The sequence below is a fragment of the Phycodurus eques genome, chromosome 12 (assembly GCF_024500275.1).
Source record: "Phycodurus eques isolate BA_2022a chromosome 12, UOR_Pequ_1.1, whole genome shotgun sequence".
NCBI classification, from domain to species: domain Eukaryota; kingdom Metazoa; phylum Chordata; class Actinopteri; order Syngnathiformes; family Syngnathidae; genus Phycodurus; species Phycodurus eques.
In genome coordinates, this window is record NC_084536.1 from 2,415,877 (window position 1) to 2,438,856 (window position 22,980).

The 22,980-nt window shown below is 46.8% G+C and overlaps 2 protein-coding genes across 2 annotated transcripts; both read left to right on the forward strand.

The window, feature by feature from the left end:
* The first annotated feature begins 1,426 nt into the window (after positions 1-1,426).
* Positions 1,427-10,180, forward strand: tspan7b (tetraspanin 7b). The gene is made up of 8 exons (XM_061691471.1): positions 1,427-1,553; positions 5,064-5,252; positions 6,248-6,322; positions 6,423-6,518; positions 7,427-7,582; positions 7,661-7,744; positions 8,034-8,119; positions 8,236-10,180. Exons 1-7 carry the CDS (start codon positions 1,488-1,490, stop codon positions 8,100-8,102), a joined length of 735 nt encoding a protein of 244 aa, XP_061547455.1. The 5' UTR covers positions 1,427-1,487; the 3' UTR covers positions 8,103-8,119; positions 8,236-10,180.
* A 9,567-nt stretch (positions 10,181-19,747) lies between these two features.
* On the forward strand, positions 19,748-21,327 carry mid1ip1a (MID1 interacting protein 1a). The gene is made up of 2 exons (XM_061691814.1): positions 19,748-19,820; positions 19,910-21,327. The coding sequence occupies exon 2, from the start codon at positions 20,131-20,133 to the stop codon at positions 20,611-20,613; it is 483 nt and encodes a 160-aa protein (XP_061547798.1). The 5' UTR covers positions 19,748-19,820; positions 19,910-20,130; the 3' UTR covers positions 20,614-21,327.
* Positions 21,328-22,980: the final 1,653 nt, after the last annotated feature.

The following is a 22,980-nucleotide window of genomic DNA, read 5'->3' on the forward strand; positions in this document are numbered from 1 at the left end:
TAAGCAAAGTTTGTACGAACGTCCGAACATGTCGCAGTCTATCGCGAACCTACACGCCCTTAAAGTCACGATTACGGTAAATATTTGTATGTAAGACGATCAAATAAGAACAGCAAGTGAGGCGGTAAGTGAGCGCATGCTTTCTTGTGCAGCTTGACGACATAATGTCACGCCGCTCCGCAAACTAGTTCCATATGGGTACCGTCGTAAACCGTTATTTTAAAAGATCTTTTTTTTTTTTGCTTTATTTGTATAAATAAAGCAACTTCGTCCTTGTTTGCCTTTTTTTTTGTGTGTGTGTGGCTTATTTCACACTGCGAGAATCGTGAAAATCGACCTTCTGTGAACTCGAATCCGAACGAATCGAGTCACGAAGTTTGTCGCCGGCGCTCGGTCACACGCGGGCGGGTCCCGAGCGTCGAAGCCGCCGAAGACTCTCACGAATCGCGTGATCGTTTCAAAACAATTGCGCAGCTTCGGCGCCCTGACCGTATAAACCGAGGCGGGAATAATAATTGTCCTCATTAGTCGCTACCAAAATGTTAATTGCCGTACCCCGAGGCCAAAGATGACACATTTAAGTGAGGACATCAATCAACATTTGGACAATGATGATATTGATATTAACATCCCGACGGACACAAAATGTGGACTGTACATTTGCACTGCAGTTCATATTTTTGTATATTTGTATTTTTGCCAGCCTCTGCTAACAACGTGCACATTTAACCCTCAGAACACAGCCAATTTTGGCCGCATGCTCATGTTCTTTTACCTTTTACTGCATAAAGTTAACTACATCAGTTGTTGTCATGGTGTCAAATATTTACTTGGATCCCTTCAAATTCCAGTTTGCGTAGGTTGAAAACATGAACAGTGATTTTATTTCCAATCTATTCGACAGTGCCACCTTCCCCCCCCCCCCTCCCCCCCCTCTTCTCGTATTGCAAAGAGTCGTCAACAGTCTCCACTTCATAAAATTAAAATCCAAATTGTCTTTCATTTGTGGAATGCTACGAACATGACGTGGAATTGCGTCCTCGCCCAAAAATGTTGCGAGTCTCGAATGAAGCCCCTTTTCCGAAGTTGTATGATTCAGCAAGTCAAAATAAAAAGTGTACTTTCAGCCAAACGGTGAAACGTGATGTAACTATTGAACGAAACACTGCTCGTTCCCCTTGAAATTGGCCTTTGCACAGCTCCGACTTGTTTGGTTGGTTGGTCCTCCTCGCGGGTGAATGGCGGCGCCGCCGCGAGCTCCCCCTGGCGGCCGCCGCGACGTGATGGAAACGTGATGTAACTATTGAACGAAACACTGCTCGTTCCCCTTGAAATTGGCCTTTGCACAGCTCCGACTTGTTTGGTTGGTTGGTCCTCCTCGCGGGTGAATGGCGGCGCCGCCGCGAGCTCCCCCTGGCGGCCGCCGCGACGAAGCGCGCCAGTGACGCTGTGGGTGCTGCAGCAGTCGGTTCGTCAGCGGCGACATCATGGAGACCAAACCGGTTATCACCTGCCTCAAGACCCTCCTCATCGTCTATTCCTTCGTCTTTTGGGTAAGTCGCTCCTCTCGACGTGTGCGGCTGTTGCAATTGAGCTGAGGGTGAGGATGAGGATGGTGAAGGGAGAGGAGGAAGGGGCGGCTAATAGCTGCGGCGTCACCGGTGGTTCGGATGTCCAAAGTATCCGCGCTCGTTCGCTTGACGCTCGACTCAAGGATCCGACTCGCCGCGTCTCGGCCGTCGAGCGGGGCGAACGTCATCACCGGGAGCGTTCAAGTCGTTCGTCACGGGCCGGGCCGGGCCGGGGCGGGCCGGGCCTGCCGCGAGAAGCCTCGGCCGCGCGCGCGCGCGCGCGTGCGTGCGTGGCGCGATGCGGACGCGCGCAGTATGCCGCTGTCAAACGCGTGTTGCCATGGATACGTCAATGTGAGCCCAGACACACGTCGTCTGACGCACGACTACGTGCCTACCTAGAAAGCGGATGGAACGTGAACGCAAGACGAGATTGGCGCAGGACGCGCGTAGCACGTAGGAAGCATCTGTGACTTGATGCGTGTCGGCAGCATATGATCAGATCGTGTAGAAAGCGCGATTATAGCTAAGTATGAGGCGTGTCGACGTCATCGCATCAGACATCAGAAGTCGACATAGCGCTCACCGAAGAAAAAAATCAGAAAAATAAAACGAAAACAAATCATTTCAAAACGTTTGCGGTGTCTTGTAGCCTGTAAAACTGAAACTCAAAAACAAACTGTCCTTTTTTTAAACGGGGGGGGGGGGGGGGGGATTTACAGTTACCTGGCTGCACAAATATGCACACCCTCAAACTAATACTTTTTAGCATTGTGTGGCGCATCTTTGCAATATTTGCCCACGCTTCTTTGCTAGCAAACGTGTCTCTTGCGCATCGCACTCTTCGGATCACCCCCGAATTGTTCCGTGGAACTGTTCGTAGTTCCCTCCACGTTGACTTCGGGCACGAGTTCCATACGAAGAAGGAGGGGGGAAAAAACCAACCCAAAACCTGCCGCGAAGCGTGACGCTGCCACCCCCGCCCGCCCGCGCTCGGCTGTCGTTTTGGTCATGAGCAGTATTGCGTTGGCGCCGAACATTCCTTTTGGAGTCACGGGCAAAAGGCTCAAGAACGCGTTTTGGAGACTTCAAGTGCGTCTTGGCCATCGCAGAGCTCGGAAGCGAGAGAAAGACGGGAGATTGTCGTCACGCTGGCCGGTACTTGCCGGCAGTTCCTGCAGTTCCTTCGATGCCGATGTCAGCCTGCCTCCCAGACCAGTTTTCTTCTCGCCTTCTCATCCATTTTGGAAGGACATCCAGTTCTTGGTTGTGCCGTATTATTATTTTGGGGGATATTTGGTGCCTTGGAAATCCTTTTGTCCTCTTCTCCCGACCGATACTTTTGAACAATGAAATCCCTCTGATGCGGAAGCCGTCGGCGGACGTGAGACGCGAATATCGGGAGCAGCTGAAGTTGATTTGGGGTCAATCGGAGGCACTTTCAACGGCGGCAGGTGTGCGCCGACTCCCATTTAACATACGTTTGAATGTGATTGGTTCACGCATGCCAGCGATACTTTCAACAAAGTCGGAAGCTCGTACACCTGACAGTAAAGCCAAAGTCGGAGATGCGTGCTGGAAAACGACGATACGATTTTGACGACGCCGAAGGCGCGCGACTCTAAATTCACACCATTTATGATTTGCGTCATTGCTTTATTATTATTTTTTTTTAAGAATGCTTACATTTCATAACCTCCGTTGTTACGTCTGTTGATTATTATGTACGCACGCCCGCCTGCACATTCGCCGATGTATGTTCATGCGTCTATTTGTCTGTCTCACTGTAATATGTAATTGTTTCATAAAAAAAAAAAACATTGCTTAAAAATCTGCGCTAAAGCGCAGTGAGAATAAGAAAGCGAGTTACAGCAGGGTTCACTTTCATTGAGGTTGATTTTACAGTGGCTAATGTTTTTTGATGGGTCATTTTCATTTCATTTGAGCAATAACACTCAAGACATACGCCACTGAATTTAATATCGAGAATCAATTTTGCCGGTGGTTATCATTCAAAAGGTAATAATTCTTTCTCAGGCAGAAAAGAAACGTTGTCCTCAAACAATGTTTCCGCACGTCTCCGCCGTCATGATTGTTCTGAAGATCCTCATGAGGTTTTTTCGCAATCTGAAAATGACGCGTTACGCTTTACAACGGTGAAGAATGCGAAAGTGTCGCTATTTCCTATTTCCTATGGGAAAAGGATTCTCAATTCGCACCAGTTTTTTTTTTTTTTTTGGTCGGGCCGTCCGTATTTGTGGCACGCTTGACCTCCGGCCAAGACGGACTCGTTCCCAGGAAACGCTTTCCTGCCTCGTCGACTCGTTCCCCGCCGGAGTCCAGCTTCTTGTTTTGCCCCCCCCCCCCACCCCCACCCCTCCCTCTCTCTCCGAGGTTTAAAGGAGACATTTTGTACAGACGTCTCGCTGTCAACGCGACTTGACAGCGGGAAGGCAAGCTGCCGCCTCTCGGAAGGTTTAGGATGACGGCCCGCCGTCGCTCGGGGGCGGATCGTCGTCGTCTGCGGCGGGCGCCCCCCCCCCGCGTTCCCAGCCGAGACGCGCACGCCACCGCTTCATGCGGCCGCCTCGCACAACGCCGCTCTTTTATCCGCTGCCTTCATTTGAAATGCTAAGAGCGCCGCAACAGGAGGAAGCGCCTCGCGGCGGATCAAAGCGCCGCCTTTGATGCGCCGCCATTCTTTCACCGTTCTTCGCCAGGCAGGTGATCGCAATCCTGCGCGCGGCATAAACGCAGCCCCCGTCTCTAATTGGCGCCCTTTCTTGTTCCACCTTGATCCGCCGTCTAGAGGGAGTTGGGATAAAAAGCCGCTTCCTTTCGCTGCTCACGCCATCTTTTTTGCACAGTGATACATCACCAGGTTTGTAACAAAAAGTGGCAGACAAAACAAATGTTCTTAGACTCGCAAATAACTGACGCCACCCCCAGCCCCCCCCAAAACTATTTGTAATTGCATATCAATGCCACCAGATGGCGACAAAGCACTTAGAACAGGGAGGATCATAAAGCATCAACGACATCCTGTTGCACGTACGCAATCGTGAGCCCGTGTTCCATAAATGACTGTATTCAGTTGCTCAATTATTCAACAAACAAAGCGCCTTTATTTCAGGCTTATCGATAGTATTAGCGAACATGCTAGCCATTCGGAAAGTGGCGATACTTTTAATACCTTGACGCAGCTAGCAGGGGGGAAAAAAAACCCATCAACAAATTGAACCTAACGACGACAAGATGATGATGGAAAAACGATACTTTCATTGCTTTGGCCTGAGCACAAAAAGAGCAAGTAGACGAGGTCGCCATTTCAGTATTCTTACTTTTTGTTACATGTTTCTTTGGTGATGTGCTGTGAGTTGTTTTTTTTGTTTTGTTTTGTTGTTTTTAATGTAAAACGGTACAGAAAAAAAAGGTCAATAAAGGTCGGGAAACATTGCTCGCTCACCCGCCGCTTCCTTCCGCACGCCGCAGATCACCGGCGCCATCCTGCTGGCGGTGGGCGTCTGGGGCAAGTTGATGCTGGGCCCGTACATCTCGCTCATCGCCGACAACTCCACCAACGCCCCCTACGTGCTCATCGGCACCGGGACCGTCATCGTGGTTTTCGGCCTGTTCGGATGTTTCGCCACGTGCAGAGGAAGCCCGTGGATGTTGAAGCTGGTAAGAAGGAGTGTCTGGAATCACTCCCTTCCCTTCAGAAAATAAACCCCAATAATTCTCCAATAAGTAGGAATAAACTGCCAATGAACGTTCTCGGGGTTGGTCCCCCCCCACCCGATAGAAGAAAACGGGGAAAAAAATCGATTTGCCCTCAACGCTTCCTGAATCGGAGTGGCCGAGCGACCCCGATGCGTTGTGGCGGCACGAGACAAATTGGTCAGCGATGGTGCAGAAATATCGGGGATATAAACACGCCACAATCCGGAGGAACAAGAAGTGATTTCTTTGTAAAATATTTGATCGTGTAATTATTACGGAAGTCCAACCGGCTGACGATCTGGCACGCCGAACGTTTCGACCTTGGCTCCGAGTTTGGAGTGTGAGGAGTTTGCATTCTCACCGTGCTCGTGCGGCTTTTTTCCATGTACGTCGGCTCCCCCCCGCGTTCCCCGAACACGGACGAAGGCTTCGAAATCGTCCGTAGGTGTGAGCGTTTGTTTGTCTTGTGCCCTTTGACCTCGGGTGTACCCGGCCACTCGCCCAAAGTCGGATGGGATTAAAGTCGAGCACGTGCGCGACCCTCTTATGGAGAAGTTGTGCGGATGTGGCCACTCCAATCCTGTAGGTGGCGGTCATGCACATGAGGCCGCACACAGCAAGCGTTTTATTTTGTTTTATAAATCCTCCCGTCGTAGCGGGTATTGTGGGGCATTGCCTGCACGTGGCCCCGATACAAATGGATTGTAACCCCTGAAGTGAAAAGAAATATCCATTGATTTAAATTCAGATCCAGACCTGTGCCAACATTTCACAGAATCAGAATTTCTAGTTTGCCGTTGGTGTCGGAATGCGCCGCATCATCCCGAGAACGGTTTCTCAGATTTTCATGGGACTAAACCTGCTCACCGAAATGTCAGGAAGCGCAGAAAACTGCGCTTTGTTATCGTTGTGTCCAACAAGCGCACGTCAAGCGCGTTGTCTCTCCCTCTCCGCAGTACGCCATGTTTCTGTCGCTGGTCTTCCTCGCCGAGTTGGTGGCCGGGATTAGCGGATTTGTCTTTCGCCACGAGGTCAGCGCGCATTTCATTCCGGCGCTAAAACCCCAAAGCGTCAATCTAAATAAAGCCGCCGGTGTCGTGACGATGTCGTCGCTTTCTGCATGCGCCGCAGATAAAGGGGACCTTCCACAGGACGTACACCGACGCCGTCCTCAACTACAACGCTGACGACGAGGCGAGCCGCGCCGTTGACAGCCTGCAGCGCAGAGTAAGCCGCACACACACACACACACACACACAAAGGACGCTGTCAGTCTTAACGTACGGTAATCCCTTTTGATTGACACACCTAAAAGGGTCATTTGCATACGGATGCCACAAGATGGTGGCAAAGGACTACATTTGTCTAAATGAAGCTCCTCAACTCACTTCAAATAGTTTCTGTGGCACCAAAGCAGATACGTCGGACCCCCGCTCTTGGCGGCGGACGGGGACCGGGCCGGAGAGCGAATAGCGCAAATCCGCAAATGCTCGCCGCCCGTCATAATTGCGCACGTCGCTGGGAACTTCACGGCTAATGACTCGCGTGAAAATGCCAAAAAGAAAAGTTTGTATCCGTCAGGTGTTTTCGAAAAGGGTGAGCACTTTTACTGGATTTTAGTTTCAAGCTCAGCGCAGCGTTTGTTTACAATTTCCCACAAATCGAGTTTATTTTTTGTGTGTGTGTGCAAATGCTAATGTGCATGCAGGGCAGCACTTTTTCATGAAAGCATGATGCACAGTTTGAACGTCAACACTGCTTAAATATACGAAAACGAACAAAACTGCACTTCAATTATTGAATTAAAATGTGTCGCACACAAAATTGATGAAAGATTAAAAGTAACCAACTTGTGAACAGTGATTCTATCACGTACCACTAGAGGGAGGCAACGTACAACTAGGGGTACGCCGACCACACTGACACAGAAGTACTTTTTATTGGTTTCCTTTCTTCTTGTACGACAGTTAGGCCATGTTACCGAAGACATCGACTGTACGGTTTTGTTTCAGAATTTTACGAATGTGACCAAACTAAGAACATCAAAGATCCTCGATACACACACGTTTATACTTTGAATGTATTCCCCCGGTGTGCGCGCGCATGCGTGTGTGTGCGTGTGTGTGCGTTTGTAGCTGCGCTGCTGCGGCGTGCGCAACTACACCAGCTGGTTCGGCAGCGTGTATTATCCGTCCAACGGCGTTCCCGCCAGCTGCTGCGTCAACGCGATGGACTGCAACCCGGACGACCTCCGCAACGCGACCGTGGCCCCCGGCAAAGTTTATCACCAGGTCAGCGCCGTGTGCAACCCGCCCGCCGCTCCTATAGGCTCTTTACCTGTGTGTGTGTGTGCGTGTGTGCGCGCGCAGGGCTGCTACGAGCTGGTCACTTCATTCATGGAGACCAACATGGCCATCATCGCGGGTGTCACGTTTGGCATCGCCTTCTCGCAGGTAAAACAAAACGCCGAGACATTCGGAAAGTGGCGATACTTTTAATACCTTAATGCAGTATTTACTTACATGACTAATATTTTGCTAACTTTATTCGATACGTTTCCATGCCTTTATTTAATGTGAATCTTTTTATTTATTTATTATTTTTTTTTTGTCATCAGCTACTTTATGTAGTTATTACTTCCAGCAAAAGCGCGATCTATGTGAAGATTAATTTTGGAGCTCTTCCGCTTTCGAGTCATTTTTCTACGTGGATTTTGACTGACTTGTGGAATTTGTCTTTCAGCTGATTGGCATGTTGCTGGCCTGCTGTCTGTCCAGGATCATCACAGCCAACCAGTACGAGATGGTCTAGCTGACGTCACGTGGCAGGTGTGTGTGTTTGTTTTTGTGTGTGTGTGTGTGTGTTTATTTAAAAAAAAGAAAAGAAAAGACAACATGATTAGTTTCTCATTACGGCTCCATGGATAATTGTCTTGTCTTTTCAGTGAGGTGAAGAGAAGATGAAAAAAACAAAAAAAGAGACAGACGAGAGTACTTTTGTTTCCTTGAATGATCTCAAAACATCTCATTTCCGCCTGCAAGCGACCCGCCGCTGTGCGTGCCACACGCCACGCTGGCACACCGGCGCCGGCTGCACTCAAAGCGTCGCCTTCGCGCACATTTCACACTTGACTTGATGCTTTTCATTCGCGGTAGACCGACGCCATCATTGAAAAACGGCTCCTGTCTTTAGATTCTCAAGGAGACACAGTTCCACGCTTATTAAATCTGCCACCCGACAGTAGGGGGAGCTGTTGCGCTCCAGTTCTCCCCCCCCCCCCCCCAATTTATTTCTGAAAATGGCATACAAAGGATCATTTGCAGGAACTGTGCGAGTATTAGGAGAACACCGAGAAGAAAATAACACAATTTGCGAAGGATAAAAATACGTATTAAGTTACTTAGAATAATATTTTTTATTTTTTTCCCCCAAGAATCGTTATGGATTAAAGACAACACTCGCAGCTGTAGTCTGTTTTAGTTTTGTAATATTATGATTTTACACTTAAATAAACCTTTTCTTGCATTGGGACTTTTCTCCTACTTTTAAGACTTTGCTCTTGCAAAATATAATTCTTTCTCATAATAATGACATTTTCTTTCTCATGTTACAACCTTATTGGTCTAACATCAAAAATCTTATGATTCTATTTTTGTAAAATGACTACTTTTCTCATGTTACAAATTGTATGATGAGAATTGGGTAAAATGATGACTTTCCTTGGAATGTTAAATTTTTCTCCAATTACAACTTTCCCCTGGAGTTTATTATTTTTTATTTTATTTTAATCATTGATTTTTTTTAAAGTAAAAACATTGTCCTCATATCCCAACATTTTTGTAATAATATACTTGATTCTTGTAAAATGTTTGTTAATTTAAAACACATCTTTTAAAGAATCACTTTTCTCATAAATGACCTTTCTTTGGGGGACTTTTGCGACTTGTCAATTTGAATCCCCCAACATGAGTTTTTTCTCGTATGACATCCATAGTCTTTTTAAAAAAAATCCCCCAAAAAAATCTCAGGTCACAAAAATGGACTTTTTCCCCTGAATCTTCTCACTTGGTTTTCTAATATTGGACTTCATTCCCATCAAATAAAAATGTGAAATGGACTATTTTATCCCAACATTGCAACTTTTTTTCCGTTCTCAACGTTGTTCTCCTAAGTTGCCCAATTTCTTTGCACCCTTGCGACTTTATTACGGCCAATGCAATTCCTTTTCGGTTGTAATATTACACCGAAAGCAGAAATTATTTGAAAAGATCTTTGATGCTCCCCGAGTGACAGACAGTGTGTTGTTATGTGTGTTGTGCATCAACACGCCGCCGTTTCCATCATCATCATCATCATCATATCTGTAGATATGTACTGTAAATGTAATTTATAATACTAACGATGATGTAATGTTTCATTGTAATATGATAATTGGCTGCGTTTAATCTACTGTTTAGTCGTATTTGTTTGCACCGACTAGTAACTAGTAGTGGCTGCTGTTGTGACGTAGACTTCTAGTAGGGTTTGGCATTGCAGCTTCAACAAGTGATTTTTCTCCTTATTTTTATTTTTTTAACTCCCCCCGAACTATTTTCCTTCTGTTATTTAGTGGCTCTTGAGTTCTTCAGTAGTTAACAGTGGATTTTGTTTGTTTGTTTTTTAACTAGTTGCTGTTGTACACTGCTTTGAGTACATGTATGTTGTTTTATCTTGCATATGTACTAAAAAAAACAAAACAAAACAAAACAAAAAAATACTAATCCCAAAACTGTAATGCCATCCATCTTGCACGCGGGGTCACCACACATGGACACGCTCAAAAACACCATACTGTCTAATATTGACAACGTCACCGTCTGTGGTCTTAATATTATCAATAAATTGACAAAATGAAATCTTTCTTTGTTCAAGTTTGGTCATTGCTGGAATAATGTCATTTATTTCCCGGGATTGAAGTTAGATTATTATACATTTCATTTGAAAAGATTCATATAAAGGTGTGATTAATACACATTCAACTATTTGTTATGATTTAAATTAAATTCATATCTCAAGGCAGCATGACCCCCCCCCCCCCCCCCCCCCAGAGCTATATCTGTATTCAAATATTTAAGGATACATACTTGAAATATCGAGTGAACCACAAAAACAAGAAAAACCGCGAATGTGGCGGGCCGGATGGAGGCTCCCAGGCCTGAAGTTGGACACCCACGAGTCCTTGGGAGTCAAAGCGGTCGGGCGCGTGTAGTACCGATTCCGTGCGCTTGGAGGCGCTGCGGCTTCAGGGAAAAGCGTAACGTCCGAGTGCGAGAGCGCCGCCGCATCCGTAATGAGGTCGGGATGACGGGAAGCAAGGAGAGGCTATTACTCGGCGAGGCCCGGCCTGCTCGGGTTCGCTGCAACCTCGTTACACAAATTACCGGCGGAGCGGCGCGGCAGTGGGTCCGCTAATGGAGCGTGAGTGCCGCCGGCTTCCGCCGCCGCCGCCCCCGCCCCCGCCCTTCCCTCCCCCTCCCGATCGAGGCCACAGGGAGACATCCGCCGGGGAAGCGCTATTAGTCCGTCTTTTAACGCCCCTTCTGCACGCGGGCCCGCATCATTGCAATGAAACAAATGGACGTTTCATTTCACTATGCGCGGCGGTGCGCTGATATGAGAAGTGCAAGAATCGCGAAATAACCACGGCAGTGTTCCCTCTGCATAACTCACCGACTCACAAACACAAACCGGTTTGTTGCTGTTTTCAACCTACCCTGTTCTTTGCTGAAAAAGTCACCTATTCGCTGATTTAGTTCTCAAGTCGAAAGTGTCGTCTCACATCACATGTATTGCTTCGGCGCCCCCTTGTGGCATGTTGGTGCCAAGGCACTACGGTGGAACCTCCGTTTTTGGGTCCTTAATCCAGAAAGTCGAAAAGCAATATTTCCCATAGAACGAATGTAAATCCAATGAATCCGTTCCAGACGATCTCAAATATGAACAAAAAAGTATATTTGATAGCGAACAACGATAGCTTCACATACAGTCATTGACCAATAAGGTGGATAAATGAACATTGAACGAGAGTTCAATGTTCATTTAATCAACTATTCAAATTAATCAACTATCAAATTATCAAATTCAAATTAATCAACTATTTTGATAAGTCATTGAGAAACCTTTTTTTCTTAACCCTTTTTGAAGCATATCGGCATTTGCCTTTATTACTATGATTATTATTTTTTAATCCGACGGCCGCTGAGAGATCAATTTCAAACTTCAGAGAGCTAGTCGTTTGTTGAAATTGTCATTTGTTGAAATTGTCATTTAACTTGGTGAGATGCCGCTGACGCTGCGAGCACTTTTAGAATGTTGAAAGAAAGATTCCTATTGTCGAAGATGGGCAGGGGGACACACACGAAAAAAAACAAAAAACATATAATGTTGCAAATCTGTAAAGCTGTTGAATAAACATTTGCTTGAATGCATTTAAATGAACGGTTGCAGTTTGCATTATTCCAAATATCGGTTATCGGCCTCCTGATAATCGCTATTCGCGCTGAAAAAAACATCGCGGTCTCGCTCTAATTGACCGCTCCGAGAAAGTAATTAAGTAGAAATTGCCTTTCGATGCTGCAGGATGGCGGCAAAGCACTCCTTTTGTGGAAATGAAACTCCTGAAGTCACTTCAACATACTTTCTTCACATCAAGATGGCGCCAAAGCAATACTGAGCACAAAAACAGCCAATTGCTGAATTTTGCAGTAAAGAACGGAGAGGCTCCCACAAAAAAATCTGCGAATATGTGAATGCCAAACTGCAAAAAAAATAAAATAAAATAAAAAATTAAAAAAAATAATAAATCTTTTTTTTTTTTTTTTTGTACCACTGAAGTGAATTTGGATTGTTTCGCGTGGCACACCCGTTGATCTCTCACGGCGTGGTTGGGAAGCTGCTGTTTTTTGCACCACAGCGCCACCTGCTGAATTTGACGGGGCGCTGCTCAACTTGGCCCTTCATGCAAAAATGGTGCCCAGAAGCCTGGCAGGAAGATCGCTTTCTGCTCGTCTTCAGCGCGTGCTAGCTTTTGAGCTGCTGTCGTCGTGCAGACGACGTCTTTATTATTAGACGTCGTTTAGCGGCGTCCAAACTGATGTAGCGGCGGCGTCTCTGTGTTCTTTTTGTCGCCGTTGCCTCTAATTGACGCTCCCGCCTCTGGCCTCCCCCCTTTCCGCGAAACATTTTTCGGCGAACGCGGCTCCTCGTCTGCCGCTTCCTCCCGCCCGCCGTCTCTTTGAAGCCTGCGGAATGATGATGATGACACGCGGCGCAATCGCGGCACGACGCGACGCGACACGCTATTGACAAAGCCTTCGGAACGTACGTGGCGGCTTTCACGGCTGCCTTCCCCGCCGCCGCCGCCGCGCATCCCCCTGTGACAAGTGCAAAGGCCCGAGGGGGTGGATGTCAGCGAGGTGGGCTTTGATTGACAGCCGTGTTGGCAGGAGAGCGCGGCGCGCGTGTTGACGGGATCTCGGCTCAGGTGCGGTTCGAGACCACGAGACCGAATGCGAGGGGCGACGACGACGACGACGTTTGCCGGCTGTGGTGGGAATTTTACACGGCAGGCCGCTCGCTACGTGTGATCTGACAATGATGAAGCAGCATGTGGCTCATTAGCCGAGGTTCTGCGCGGAACGCCTTGTTCCCAGTAGCCGCCGATAATTGTGTTTCAGCTGCTAATTGGAAGACCTTGTACGCTGCGTTCCGGGCTTGCCTCTATGCAATTTCTTCTCTTTCTTGCAAGAAATTACAACAAAAAAGGACAACTCTTGCAGCGGGCCTTCTGCATTCGGGGGGCAGCTGGCAACATTTCCGTCATCAACTATGACGAAAATGAAAGGTCAATTGTATTGTTCGAATGAGAAGATTCTCTGGGGATGTCCTGAATTGCTCTTTCAAAGTCACTTGTTGTACTGAAGCAGAATAATAGCCCACAATCAAGTTGTTCTCGTCGAAAGGGAATCGACAGCGCCTCTGCTGGTCGCAGCCCAGTAGTGCACTCCCTCCCCCCCCCCCCTCCTTTTACGATCCTTCGCAATCCACAGAATTCTAAAGCATCGATTGGAGGCCGCACCCCCCTCACTATTGTTCCCCTGAAATCTTTGAAAACTCAGACCCCAAAGCCAGTTTCCTTAGCAACATGAAATTTGGTAAGCGTGTCAATAACGAGTATAGATCCACAAGAACACTCAAGAAGACCTGGCTGAAAAAGACAGACAGAAGCCTGCCTGCCATTTTGGTTTGAAGCCCACATTACGGAGTCATTTTGGGCATTTTTCAGTGGGCCTTGAAAAATGAACTCGTCCCGGACATTTTGTCCGATCGCTATCATATTTGAACCACGTGTAAACGGCGCTATCGCTGCGTGTGGGCAGAGAATGGCAGCGAGGTTTGATGACTTGCCGTTGAACTCGCCATAAATCAGCGCCGCAAGGTCACATCTTGTCCAAAAGGTGTGTTTGTGTGTGTGAGAGAGGAAGAGATTCATAAGCACATGCTACTGGCAGAAACGCACACAAGCAGTACCTCAACAAATTGGACTTGAATGGAGTCCTCGAAACCACTTTTGGTTCTTTGTCCAAACGATTCGCCTCAACGTGTCCTGGTGCGCTTGACTTGTACTTCTCATTGTTGACTAGCTTACTAGCGAGTGTAGTTGAAATTAATCCCAGCGAAAATGCCTTGAGTGATAACGAAAAGAATATCAGCCAAAATCGTGCTCGGGTTTGTTCTCGCGACCTCTGTGACCCCCAACAAATACGTCATGTGATTGTACTCCAGGTAAGCGAGAAATGCTAAGAATAGATTTCTGGGTAAGGTGTTCTCGGAGGAGAATCTCACCCGGCGAGTTCTATTCACACTCGCTGAGCAACAATTTTGCCGAGCTGATTCACTTGCGAGTATCTGGAACACGCTGTGCCCATCTCTCTGCGGTGGGATGGTCGTATCGAGCGCGCCGTCTGCGCTGTGCCGCTCGTGCCCTCCCCGCGCTGCGCTTACGCAACAGCCGACATACGGCGCTGTTTTAAACGTCATTCACAAGCTGATGTCCCCCGTCCCCCCCCCCAACTCAGTGAAAAACATGTTTTGGTGGCGTGGACAACAGCTCGCATTTCAGACACGTACTTTGTGTTTTGGCTAACAGTGGACCCGTTCTGGTAAAGCGCCCCCTTGTTTACCAGAAGCTACTTCCGCTACAGCGGGGCAACACGGTGGTGACAGATCGGGGCCGGCGAGGCCTCCTCTGCAATGACCTACATTTACAACCTAAATTCTAATAGTTGTTCGAAGAGATCATTTGAATTTGTTCGCAACAGCCTATCGATAGCGTTTCTCTGGGCTGCTTCCAGTTACGTGCGCGCATGTGGTTGTTAGATTGATTGATTATTATTTTTTTTGTCCAATCAGATTCCAGCCTCTATGTGTTGCCATGGGAATCTAATCTGCCCAGGGCCTTCCGAATCAGTCGCGCTGGCCGATGTAACTTGAACTGTATTAATGAGACTGTTTCTTTACCAATCAGATTTCAGTTTGTCCTCGCGGGGGCCAGCTCGTCGACGTCGACATTCTTCCGTCCTCTGATTGGGTGGTCAGAGCAAAGCCTGTTACGGCCGGTTTTGACTTGAAAAACACCTGTACATTATACCCGTTCAATATTTCTGATCGCAAATCCTGATGGGCGCGGGCAACACCGAGTTCGGCCGAGCCGCAGACTGCGCAATCGTGACACGGAACGGAACGATAGCCGATCACGACGCGACCTGAAGCTCGCCAAGATTAGAGGAGCAGCTGGTCGCGTTGTTGTCTGACATCTGGTTTGCAGGAGGAGAACTCGCGATTGTCGCTGGAGAGCTATTATTATGTGTGCGGTGTGCGTCACTATAAGAGCGATAAAAAGACCTTATGCATCAATTATTTTTTCCCCCCCTTCCATGTGTGTGGTTTCTCACATTTTAAAATTCTGTTACGATGTTAAAATCGGGGACAGCAGGCGGTTTATGATTGTCAGAAACGATTTCTCATTCAATGCTGGAATCTCGTGATTTTGTTCTTCTCCCCCCCCCCCCCCCCCAAATGTTGCTTCACTTTCTCAGCTGCTGTAAGAGGCGGCGTCAGGGCTTTTACACAACACAAAATAGAGCGAAGATTTTTGCGGTTTTTGGCTGTTCATTTATACGGCAACAGCCAGTTAGCCTGCAAATTAAAATATTGGAAAACTTTGCAAAGTGCACGTTTTTAAAAATGACGCAGCGTTTCTCGTAGATGTTGAAAACTGGATGGACGACGTACATGCGTGAACATTTTCGCTTTTTGTTGCTCTAGATACGTTTTCATAAAGTTTGGGAATTTTGTGGGGAAATATCTAGAGAATGTTTTTTTTTTCATGCAAATTAATGCTGGACGAGTAGGATTGACGTACGTCCAGTCTGTTTTTCTATGGATTTAAACTACAAAATATTAGTATCAGACAGTTATTGTGAAAAAAAATATTGAAAAGATTATTGTAGGAGAACGTCTTCCAAAACCTTTTATGATAAAGATTTGTCGCATATTGTTGGAATTTGGTTCAAAACTGTTTTGTTATTTGTTTTCGGTGTTTTTGAAAATGCGTGAACGATCAGTCTTAACGTTTGGGCTGCTCAAGATAAAACTTTTCTGGAGGAGAAAGTGTACATTTACTGCACTGAATATGCATTATTAATGTACATCAAATATGTTTTTAGATGAAGTAAACTCCAGATGTGTATACATTGACGAGGGCTATTCAGCAGATAGCTTTGGATCAGATCAGGGACATTTGCAGCTACTGGCGTGGAATGCAGATTAGAGTGCTATAGTTGTTTTTTCAGGTTCATGTAAATGGAGATCATTTTGACGCAGTTCTCTATATGTACAGAAAAGTCCCGCCTTTGTTTTGTTTGTTTTTTAACAAGGCTGTTGTTGTTAAACGTATCATTGGTCGCAGGACGCTGGCGCATGAATACAGTTATCAACGCAGCTAAGGTATGCGGCTCATTCATCGCTCAAAACACGAGAGGATGTTCCTGCCGATATCCACTGACAGTGCTTTGAGAGTGAGTCATTCTCGTGAGAGTGCAAAGCAGGGGATATTTACAGCGCCAATTCCAAAGAAGTTGGGACGTTGTGTTAAACAGAAATAAAAACAGAATACAATGGTTTGCAAATTGAATTTAAATGAATACACTACAAAGACAAGATATTTCATGTTCAAACTGGTCAACTTGATTGTTTTGAGCAAATAATAATTAACTGAGACTTTTATGGCTGCAACACGTTCTCAAAAAGCTGGGACAGGTGGCAAAAAAAGACTGAGAAAGTTGAGGAATGCTCATCAAACACGTGTTTGGAACATCCCACAGGTGAACAGGCTCATTGGGAACAGGTGGGCGCCATGATTGCTTCCCTGAATTGCTCAGTCATTCACGAGCAAAGATGGGGCGAGGTTCGCCTCTTTGTCAACAAGTGCGTGAGAAAATAGTCCAACAGTTGAAGGACAATCTTCCTCAACGTACAATTGCAAGGAATTTAGGGATTTCATCATCTACGGTCCATAATATCACCGAAAGGTTCCGAGAATCTGGAGAAATCACTGCATCTAAGCGCCAAGGCCGAAAACCAACATTGAATGCCCGTGACTGTCGATCCCTCAGGCGGCACCGCATCAAAAACCGACATCGATGTGTAAAGGATATCGCCACGTGGGCTCAGGAACACTGCAGAAAACCAATGTCAGTAAATACAGTTCGGCGCTACATCCGTAAGTACAACTTAAAACTCTACTATGCAAAAAAAGCCATTTATCAACAACACCCAGAAACGCCGCCGGCTTCTCTGGGCCTGAGCTCATCAAAGATGGACCGATGCAAAGTGGAAAAGTGTTCTGTGGTCCGACGAGTCCGCATTTCAAATTGTTTTTGGAAATTGTGGATGTCGTGTCCTCCGGGCCAAAGAGGAAAAGAACCATCCGGACTGTTATGGACGCAAAGTTCAAAAGCCAGCATCTGTGACGGTATGGGGCTGTGTTAGTGCCAATGGCATGAGTCACTTACACATCTGTGAAGGCACCATTCATGCTGAAAGGTACATACAGGTTTTGGAGAAACATATGCTGCCATCCAAGCGACGTCTTTTTCATGGACGCGGATAAGACGCCGCTGAATGGCCTGCAGTCCAGACCTGTCTCCCATTGAAAATGTGTGGCGCATTATGAAGCGTAAAATACGACAACGGCGACCCCGGACTGTTGAACGGCTGAAGCTGTACATCGAGCGAGAATGGGAAAGAATTCCACCTTCAAAGCTTCAACAATTAGTGTCCTCAGTTCCCAAACGTTTATTGAATGTCGTTAAAAGAAAAGGTGATGTAACACAGTGGTAAACATGAGCCTGTCCCAGCTGTTTTGGAGCGTGTTGCAGCCATAAAATTTTAAGTTAATGATTATTTGCTAAAAACAATAAAGTTTATCAGTTTGAACATGAAATATCTTGTAGTGTATTCAATTAAATATTGGCTGAACATGATTTGCAAATCATTGTGTTCTGTTTGTATTTATGTTTAACACAACGTCCCAACTTCATTGGAATTGGGGTGGTATTTTCCGATCAGGGGCCATTTCAAATGCTCTCGAGGGTCGCGCACGGGGCCACGGCCCCTAAGTTGCCCACCCTTCCTGGGCCCAATCAACCCCCAAGTGAAAACACAACTTTCAGGCTCCATTGCGCAATTGAATGAGCCACGATTCACGTGGCGGCACCGGCTGCTTGTATCGTGCTCCTTAAGCGCGCGCGCTGGATAGACGAAATGAACTCAAACGGCACAGAGTCGATAGAGCACAGACCTCCGCCAAGGCCGGCAAGAATGGCAGGCATCCAAACTGGGACAATTTATTGAAACAGATCCGTAAATATTGGGACGTCGTCACAGTTCTCAACTTTTTGGCTCTGAAATGGCTTCAAATGAAACGAACAACTTTCATCTTTAATTTCGAGGTATTTACATCCAAATCAGGCCAACGGTTCAGGAATTACAACAATTTGTATGAATGTCTCACACTTTTTAAGGGGCCCAAAGTGATGGCACAATTGGCTGCTCAGCTGATCCACGGGCAGGTGGGCTTCTCTGTTTCTATTTCATTTGTGCTTTTCTTGTATTTGAGGATAGATTTGCATATTTCGCAGTTAACCTTGTTACTGGTCTCCTTTTTGGTCAATTATTTCCACACCCTTGTAGCATCCATTCAGCCGTATACACTGACATCAGCGTCATGCAGAGTCATGTTGCAATGTTGTATCATACAACTTCTAGAATGAAAGCAGTTGAATAAAGCACACAATTGTTGTCCACGCATTACATAACATTTCGAAGACAAATATAGAGTTTCTCTTTGCGCCGCTGCCCTTGTTCCTCGTCGCCAGTCCCGAGGTCTCGCTGGTATGAACCTTCTCAGACTAGGCGCGATTGGATTAGCTGAAACTAGAGCGGCTAACCGCTCTGCTTACCCACAACCGTCTTATTTTCATACTGTCGGACCCACGCGGGCATTTGCGGACTGTGGCGTGCTTTAGGCCAGACATTTGGCAACCGGACTGCGCGTCACAGTCCGGCGACGGCGGTAGACGGCTGGGTCGAAAGTCCTCTCTAAATTGGCCGATTGGAAGACGAGATGCAAAAAACACGTGATTAGCGATTAGTCAACCTCAAGCGTTAAACGTCGATGCAGAGTAGTGAAGTCGACTCGTGGTTCAACCACAGCGCAGACCTCTGCCAAGGCTGGAAAAATCACTTTGAATGTTTTTGGTTGCTCCGAGTCATACATTATCCATCCATTTTCTATGTTTCTATGAGGGAGCACGTGCCAGTTGGACACCATCCCAGCTGACTTAGGCCCAGAAGCAGGCAGACCCTGAAAATGTAAAACAAAAAACAAAACAAAAAAAACTACACTTTTATCTGTACCCCCACCAAAATGTCATCAGTGTTCCTTGCCCCACCCTTCTATTATATTCCTGGAATTTGAGTGGGCTGTTTGAACAAAATCATAAACACAAATTACGCCATAAGATTTTTGCGAAATGACTACATTACATGATTCAGCGTCTTGTTTTAGAAACTTTTTTTTTCTTATTGTTTTAGCATTACAAATAGAACTTTCTACACGCTAGTGGAGAAACTCCAACACACTTGCCGTTGTTTTGCATACGGGAGCGTCCCGGCTGCTGCCGCCTCATTGGTTCTCCGTCTATTTATCCCGCCTTGCTAGCGGAGTCGTGGCGTATGATTGGCCGGAGAGGATTCCGCATAGCGGGTGGCCTGATGGCCCTACTTCATGAATATTCATGAGTCGCTTGGCAAGTCTCCAGCGTAAGCATGCGCCATGTTTCGAGAATGCGGACAGAGGTGACGCAATTAATGTAGAGTCGGGGCACTTCAAGCTAAGTTCACTTTGGAACATAAAACCTAAGCGATGTGAGCCCTTATTATTATTATTATTATTATTATTATTATCATCATCATCATCGGATAGCCTCGTACTTTGTATTTGTTTATTTGAACAGCTCGTTGTCACCTTCGGCGCCCGTCACTGCCGGGTGCTATTTGCGGTCAACCCGGCTCCTGTTCCGCTCGAAGCCGAAGTACCGGACAAACAGGTCGAGCCGTGGAGCACCTGCCGTATCTATTTAAAGCGGGGGCCAGAAAGCCAAGCGGCAAAACAACCGTGCCCGGCCGACAGCGCGCCTTCGTCGAATTCACAACCCGGAAATTAACCGCCGCGAAAATGATGCGACAGCTCGCCGAGACGCCCGCCCAGAAGAACTCCCTGTTCAACGCCATGAACAGCTTCCTCGGGGCCGTGAACAACATGGACCAGACGGTCATGGTGCCCAGCCTGCTGCGGGACGTGCCGCTGGGCGACGACAAGCCGGAGGCGGACGAGGGCGACGCGGACATGTACAGCTACTACCAGCTGCTCAAGTCCATCCGGCGGGACATGGAGTGGGGCTTGAGGGTCTCGCCGGCGGTCAAGGAGACGCCGCCCCGGCTCAGCCGCGCCAACTCCACGGCCTCGTCGGCCTCCTGCGCCTCCTCTCTGTGCTCGGCTTCGTCGGAAGACGAGGACGACGACGACGACGAGGAGGACGACGAGGACCTGCAGAAGCAGTTCCAGTACCACCTGGCCGGGCTCCAAGAGGTCCTGAGCAAGCTCACCACGCAGGCCAAGTCCCTCACCAAGCGCTACAAGCAGTCCATCGGACTCTAAAAGCAAGACCCGTTCTCCATTGCAAGGATGAAACGAGCCTTTCTTATTCTAGATTAGGAACTTTTGTGTTTTGGGGAGGGTTTTGAAACTTGCACCACCGAAAGGCCCATCTGTATTGCTACAGTTTTACTTTGAACTGGCTGAAGCGAAATTTAAAATGGCGACTAACCCACCAATGGACGATGGCGGAGAAGATGGCAGCCTTCCTACATACATCTCTTGCACTGTCCGATGTGTTGAAAGTCGACACCGCTCAATGCTTTAACAATTCCTCTTGCACTCAATGGGCGTTGACTTTTTACTTTGATCGGCAGGTGAAACCTATTTAAAAATTGTATTTGTGTAATTTATTACCTCAGGGCGTGAATGTTTCTTTCAAACAACCGGAGCGGATGTGTGGGGTGAATCGCCCATTTGAAGATAGTTAATGTGTGCGTATGACCATGCAATTTCCGCTCTGATGTCTTTCGGATTAAAAAAAAAAAAAGAGGAAGGAGGCAGATGCTTAAAAAAAGAGCCAGTGACTTCCTCGTGCCTCACTTCGGTCAATGAACTGGAATCAGCTGATAGTTCTGCTTTGAGAACAATGACGAATTCCAGGAGATCACTTTGTATGTCAACAATCTGACTGGATCTGCGCCTAAAAGATGCGTTTGTTTGCACTCTTTATCTACTGATATTTGATATGTAAAAATAAACTTTTGTATGAACTCAGTCTATTTTCGATACTGATGCATTTTCACTTCATTTCGCGCAAGGATCTTACTATCCTACACACGGGACAAAGTATGCAGCACATTCAAAACTAGTATCAAGTCAATGTAGCGGCTTGGATGTTAGTACTTGCGTTCGGCTAATTGGGCTTAGCACAAAGTATAGAGCGGTTGTAATGATAGCGCAGTACTTGCGTTCAGCTAATTTAGCATAATGTTTGCAGAAAATGGAATATTAGCACTAGCAATCAAGAAGCTTAACACAAATTACGCAGAACATTGGATGTTAGTACTCGCATTTGTACTCAAAAAGTATGCAGCGATTGTTAGTGCGAAGAATCAGAACTAGCCTATGCATATTTGGCTAACAAAGTATGCAACAGATTGAATGCTAGCAACTAGCAGTCATCGAATTTAGCACAACGTTTACAGATGATTGGATGTTAGTGCTAATGTACATTCTGCAGAGACAGTTTAGCGCAAAAATAGGATGTTAGCACATAAAGGATGTTAGCGCATAAAACTGCTGTCATGGATGATGTCGGACAAAATGTTAGCCTATAGCAACAGACGTCTTCTTTTCCTTTGGGCTTGTCCCTTTAGGGGTGGCCACAGCGCGTCATCCTTTTCCATGTCAGCCAATCTCCTGCATCGTCCTCTCCAACACCAACTGCCCTCATGTCTTCCCTCACGACATCCATCGACCTTCTCTTTGGTCTTCCTCTCGCTCTCTTGCCTGGCAGCTCCATCCTCCTCATCCTTCTACCAATATACTCACTATTTCTCCTCTGGACGTGTCCAAACCATCGAAGTCTCCTCTCTCTAACCTTGTCTCCAAAACATGGAACCTTGGCCGTCCCTCTGATGAGCTCATCTCTAATTTGATCCAACCTGGTCACTCCGAGAGCGAACCTCAACATCTTCATATCCGCCACCTCCAGCTCTGCTTCCTGTCGTCTCTTCAGTGCCACTGTCTCTATTCCGTCCATCATGGCTGGCCTCACCACTGTCTTCTAAACTTTGCCCTTCATCCGAGCAGAGACTCTTCTGTCACATAACACACCTGCTCGCAAATACTCACTTCTGTCCTCAGTCTAGCCTCCACGACTCTTTCCCATCACTTCATTGTGTGGCTCATCCACTTTATTCCTCTATAGTTCCCACAGCTGTGCGCGTCACCCTTGTTCTTAAAAATGGGCACCAGCGCACTTTTCCTCCATTCCTCAGGCATCTTCTCACGCGCTAGAATTCTATTGAACAAGCTGGTCAAATGACACATATGACACGTAGCAAAAGGAGCACAGAAGAGGAGGTAAGATAAGATTGCTTATGGAGGAAGGTGACAGTTTGAACCGGGAATTTCTTATTTCTAGTTACAATTGATTTCCTCTGGGAAAAATTGTTGGGAACAAATCATAAAACAGTTGAGAAATCTTTTGGGACGCCACAATCTGGTTACGCACCAGACTAAACAGACAAAATCGAAACATGTTTTTGTTTTTGGGAGCACTGTGTCGATGAAGTCCCCGCTGCTTTGAATTATTAATCACTTGAAACGACAGCCATTCAGCGGCGTCTTATCCGCGTCGTTAGCCACTTTGTCGTTCCATTTCTGTCAGAATATGTTTTTTATCGCGCTCATTGTTAACACGCC

Coding starts and splice junctions, on each gene's coding strand:
- tspan7b (XM_061691471.1), top strand. CDS start 1,488: ATGGAGACCAAACCGGTTATCACCTGCCTCAAGACCCTCCTCATCGTC. Junction 1,554..5,063: donor TCTATTCCTTCGTCTTTTGG/GTAAGTCGCTCC, acceptor CGCACGCCGCAG/ATCACCGGCGCCATCCTGCT. Junction 6,519..7,426: donor TTGACAGCCTGCAGCGCAGA/GTAAGCCGCACA, acceptor GTGCGTTTGTAG/CTGCGCTGCTGCGGCGTGCG.
- mid1ip1a (XM_061691814.1), top strand. CDS start 20,131: ATGATGCGACAGCTCGCCGAGACGCCCGCCCAGAAGAACTCCCTGTTC.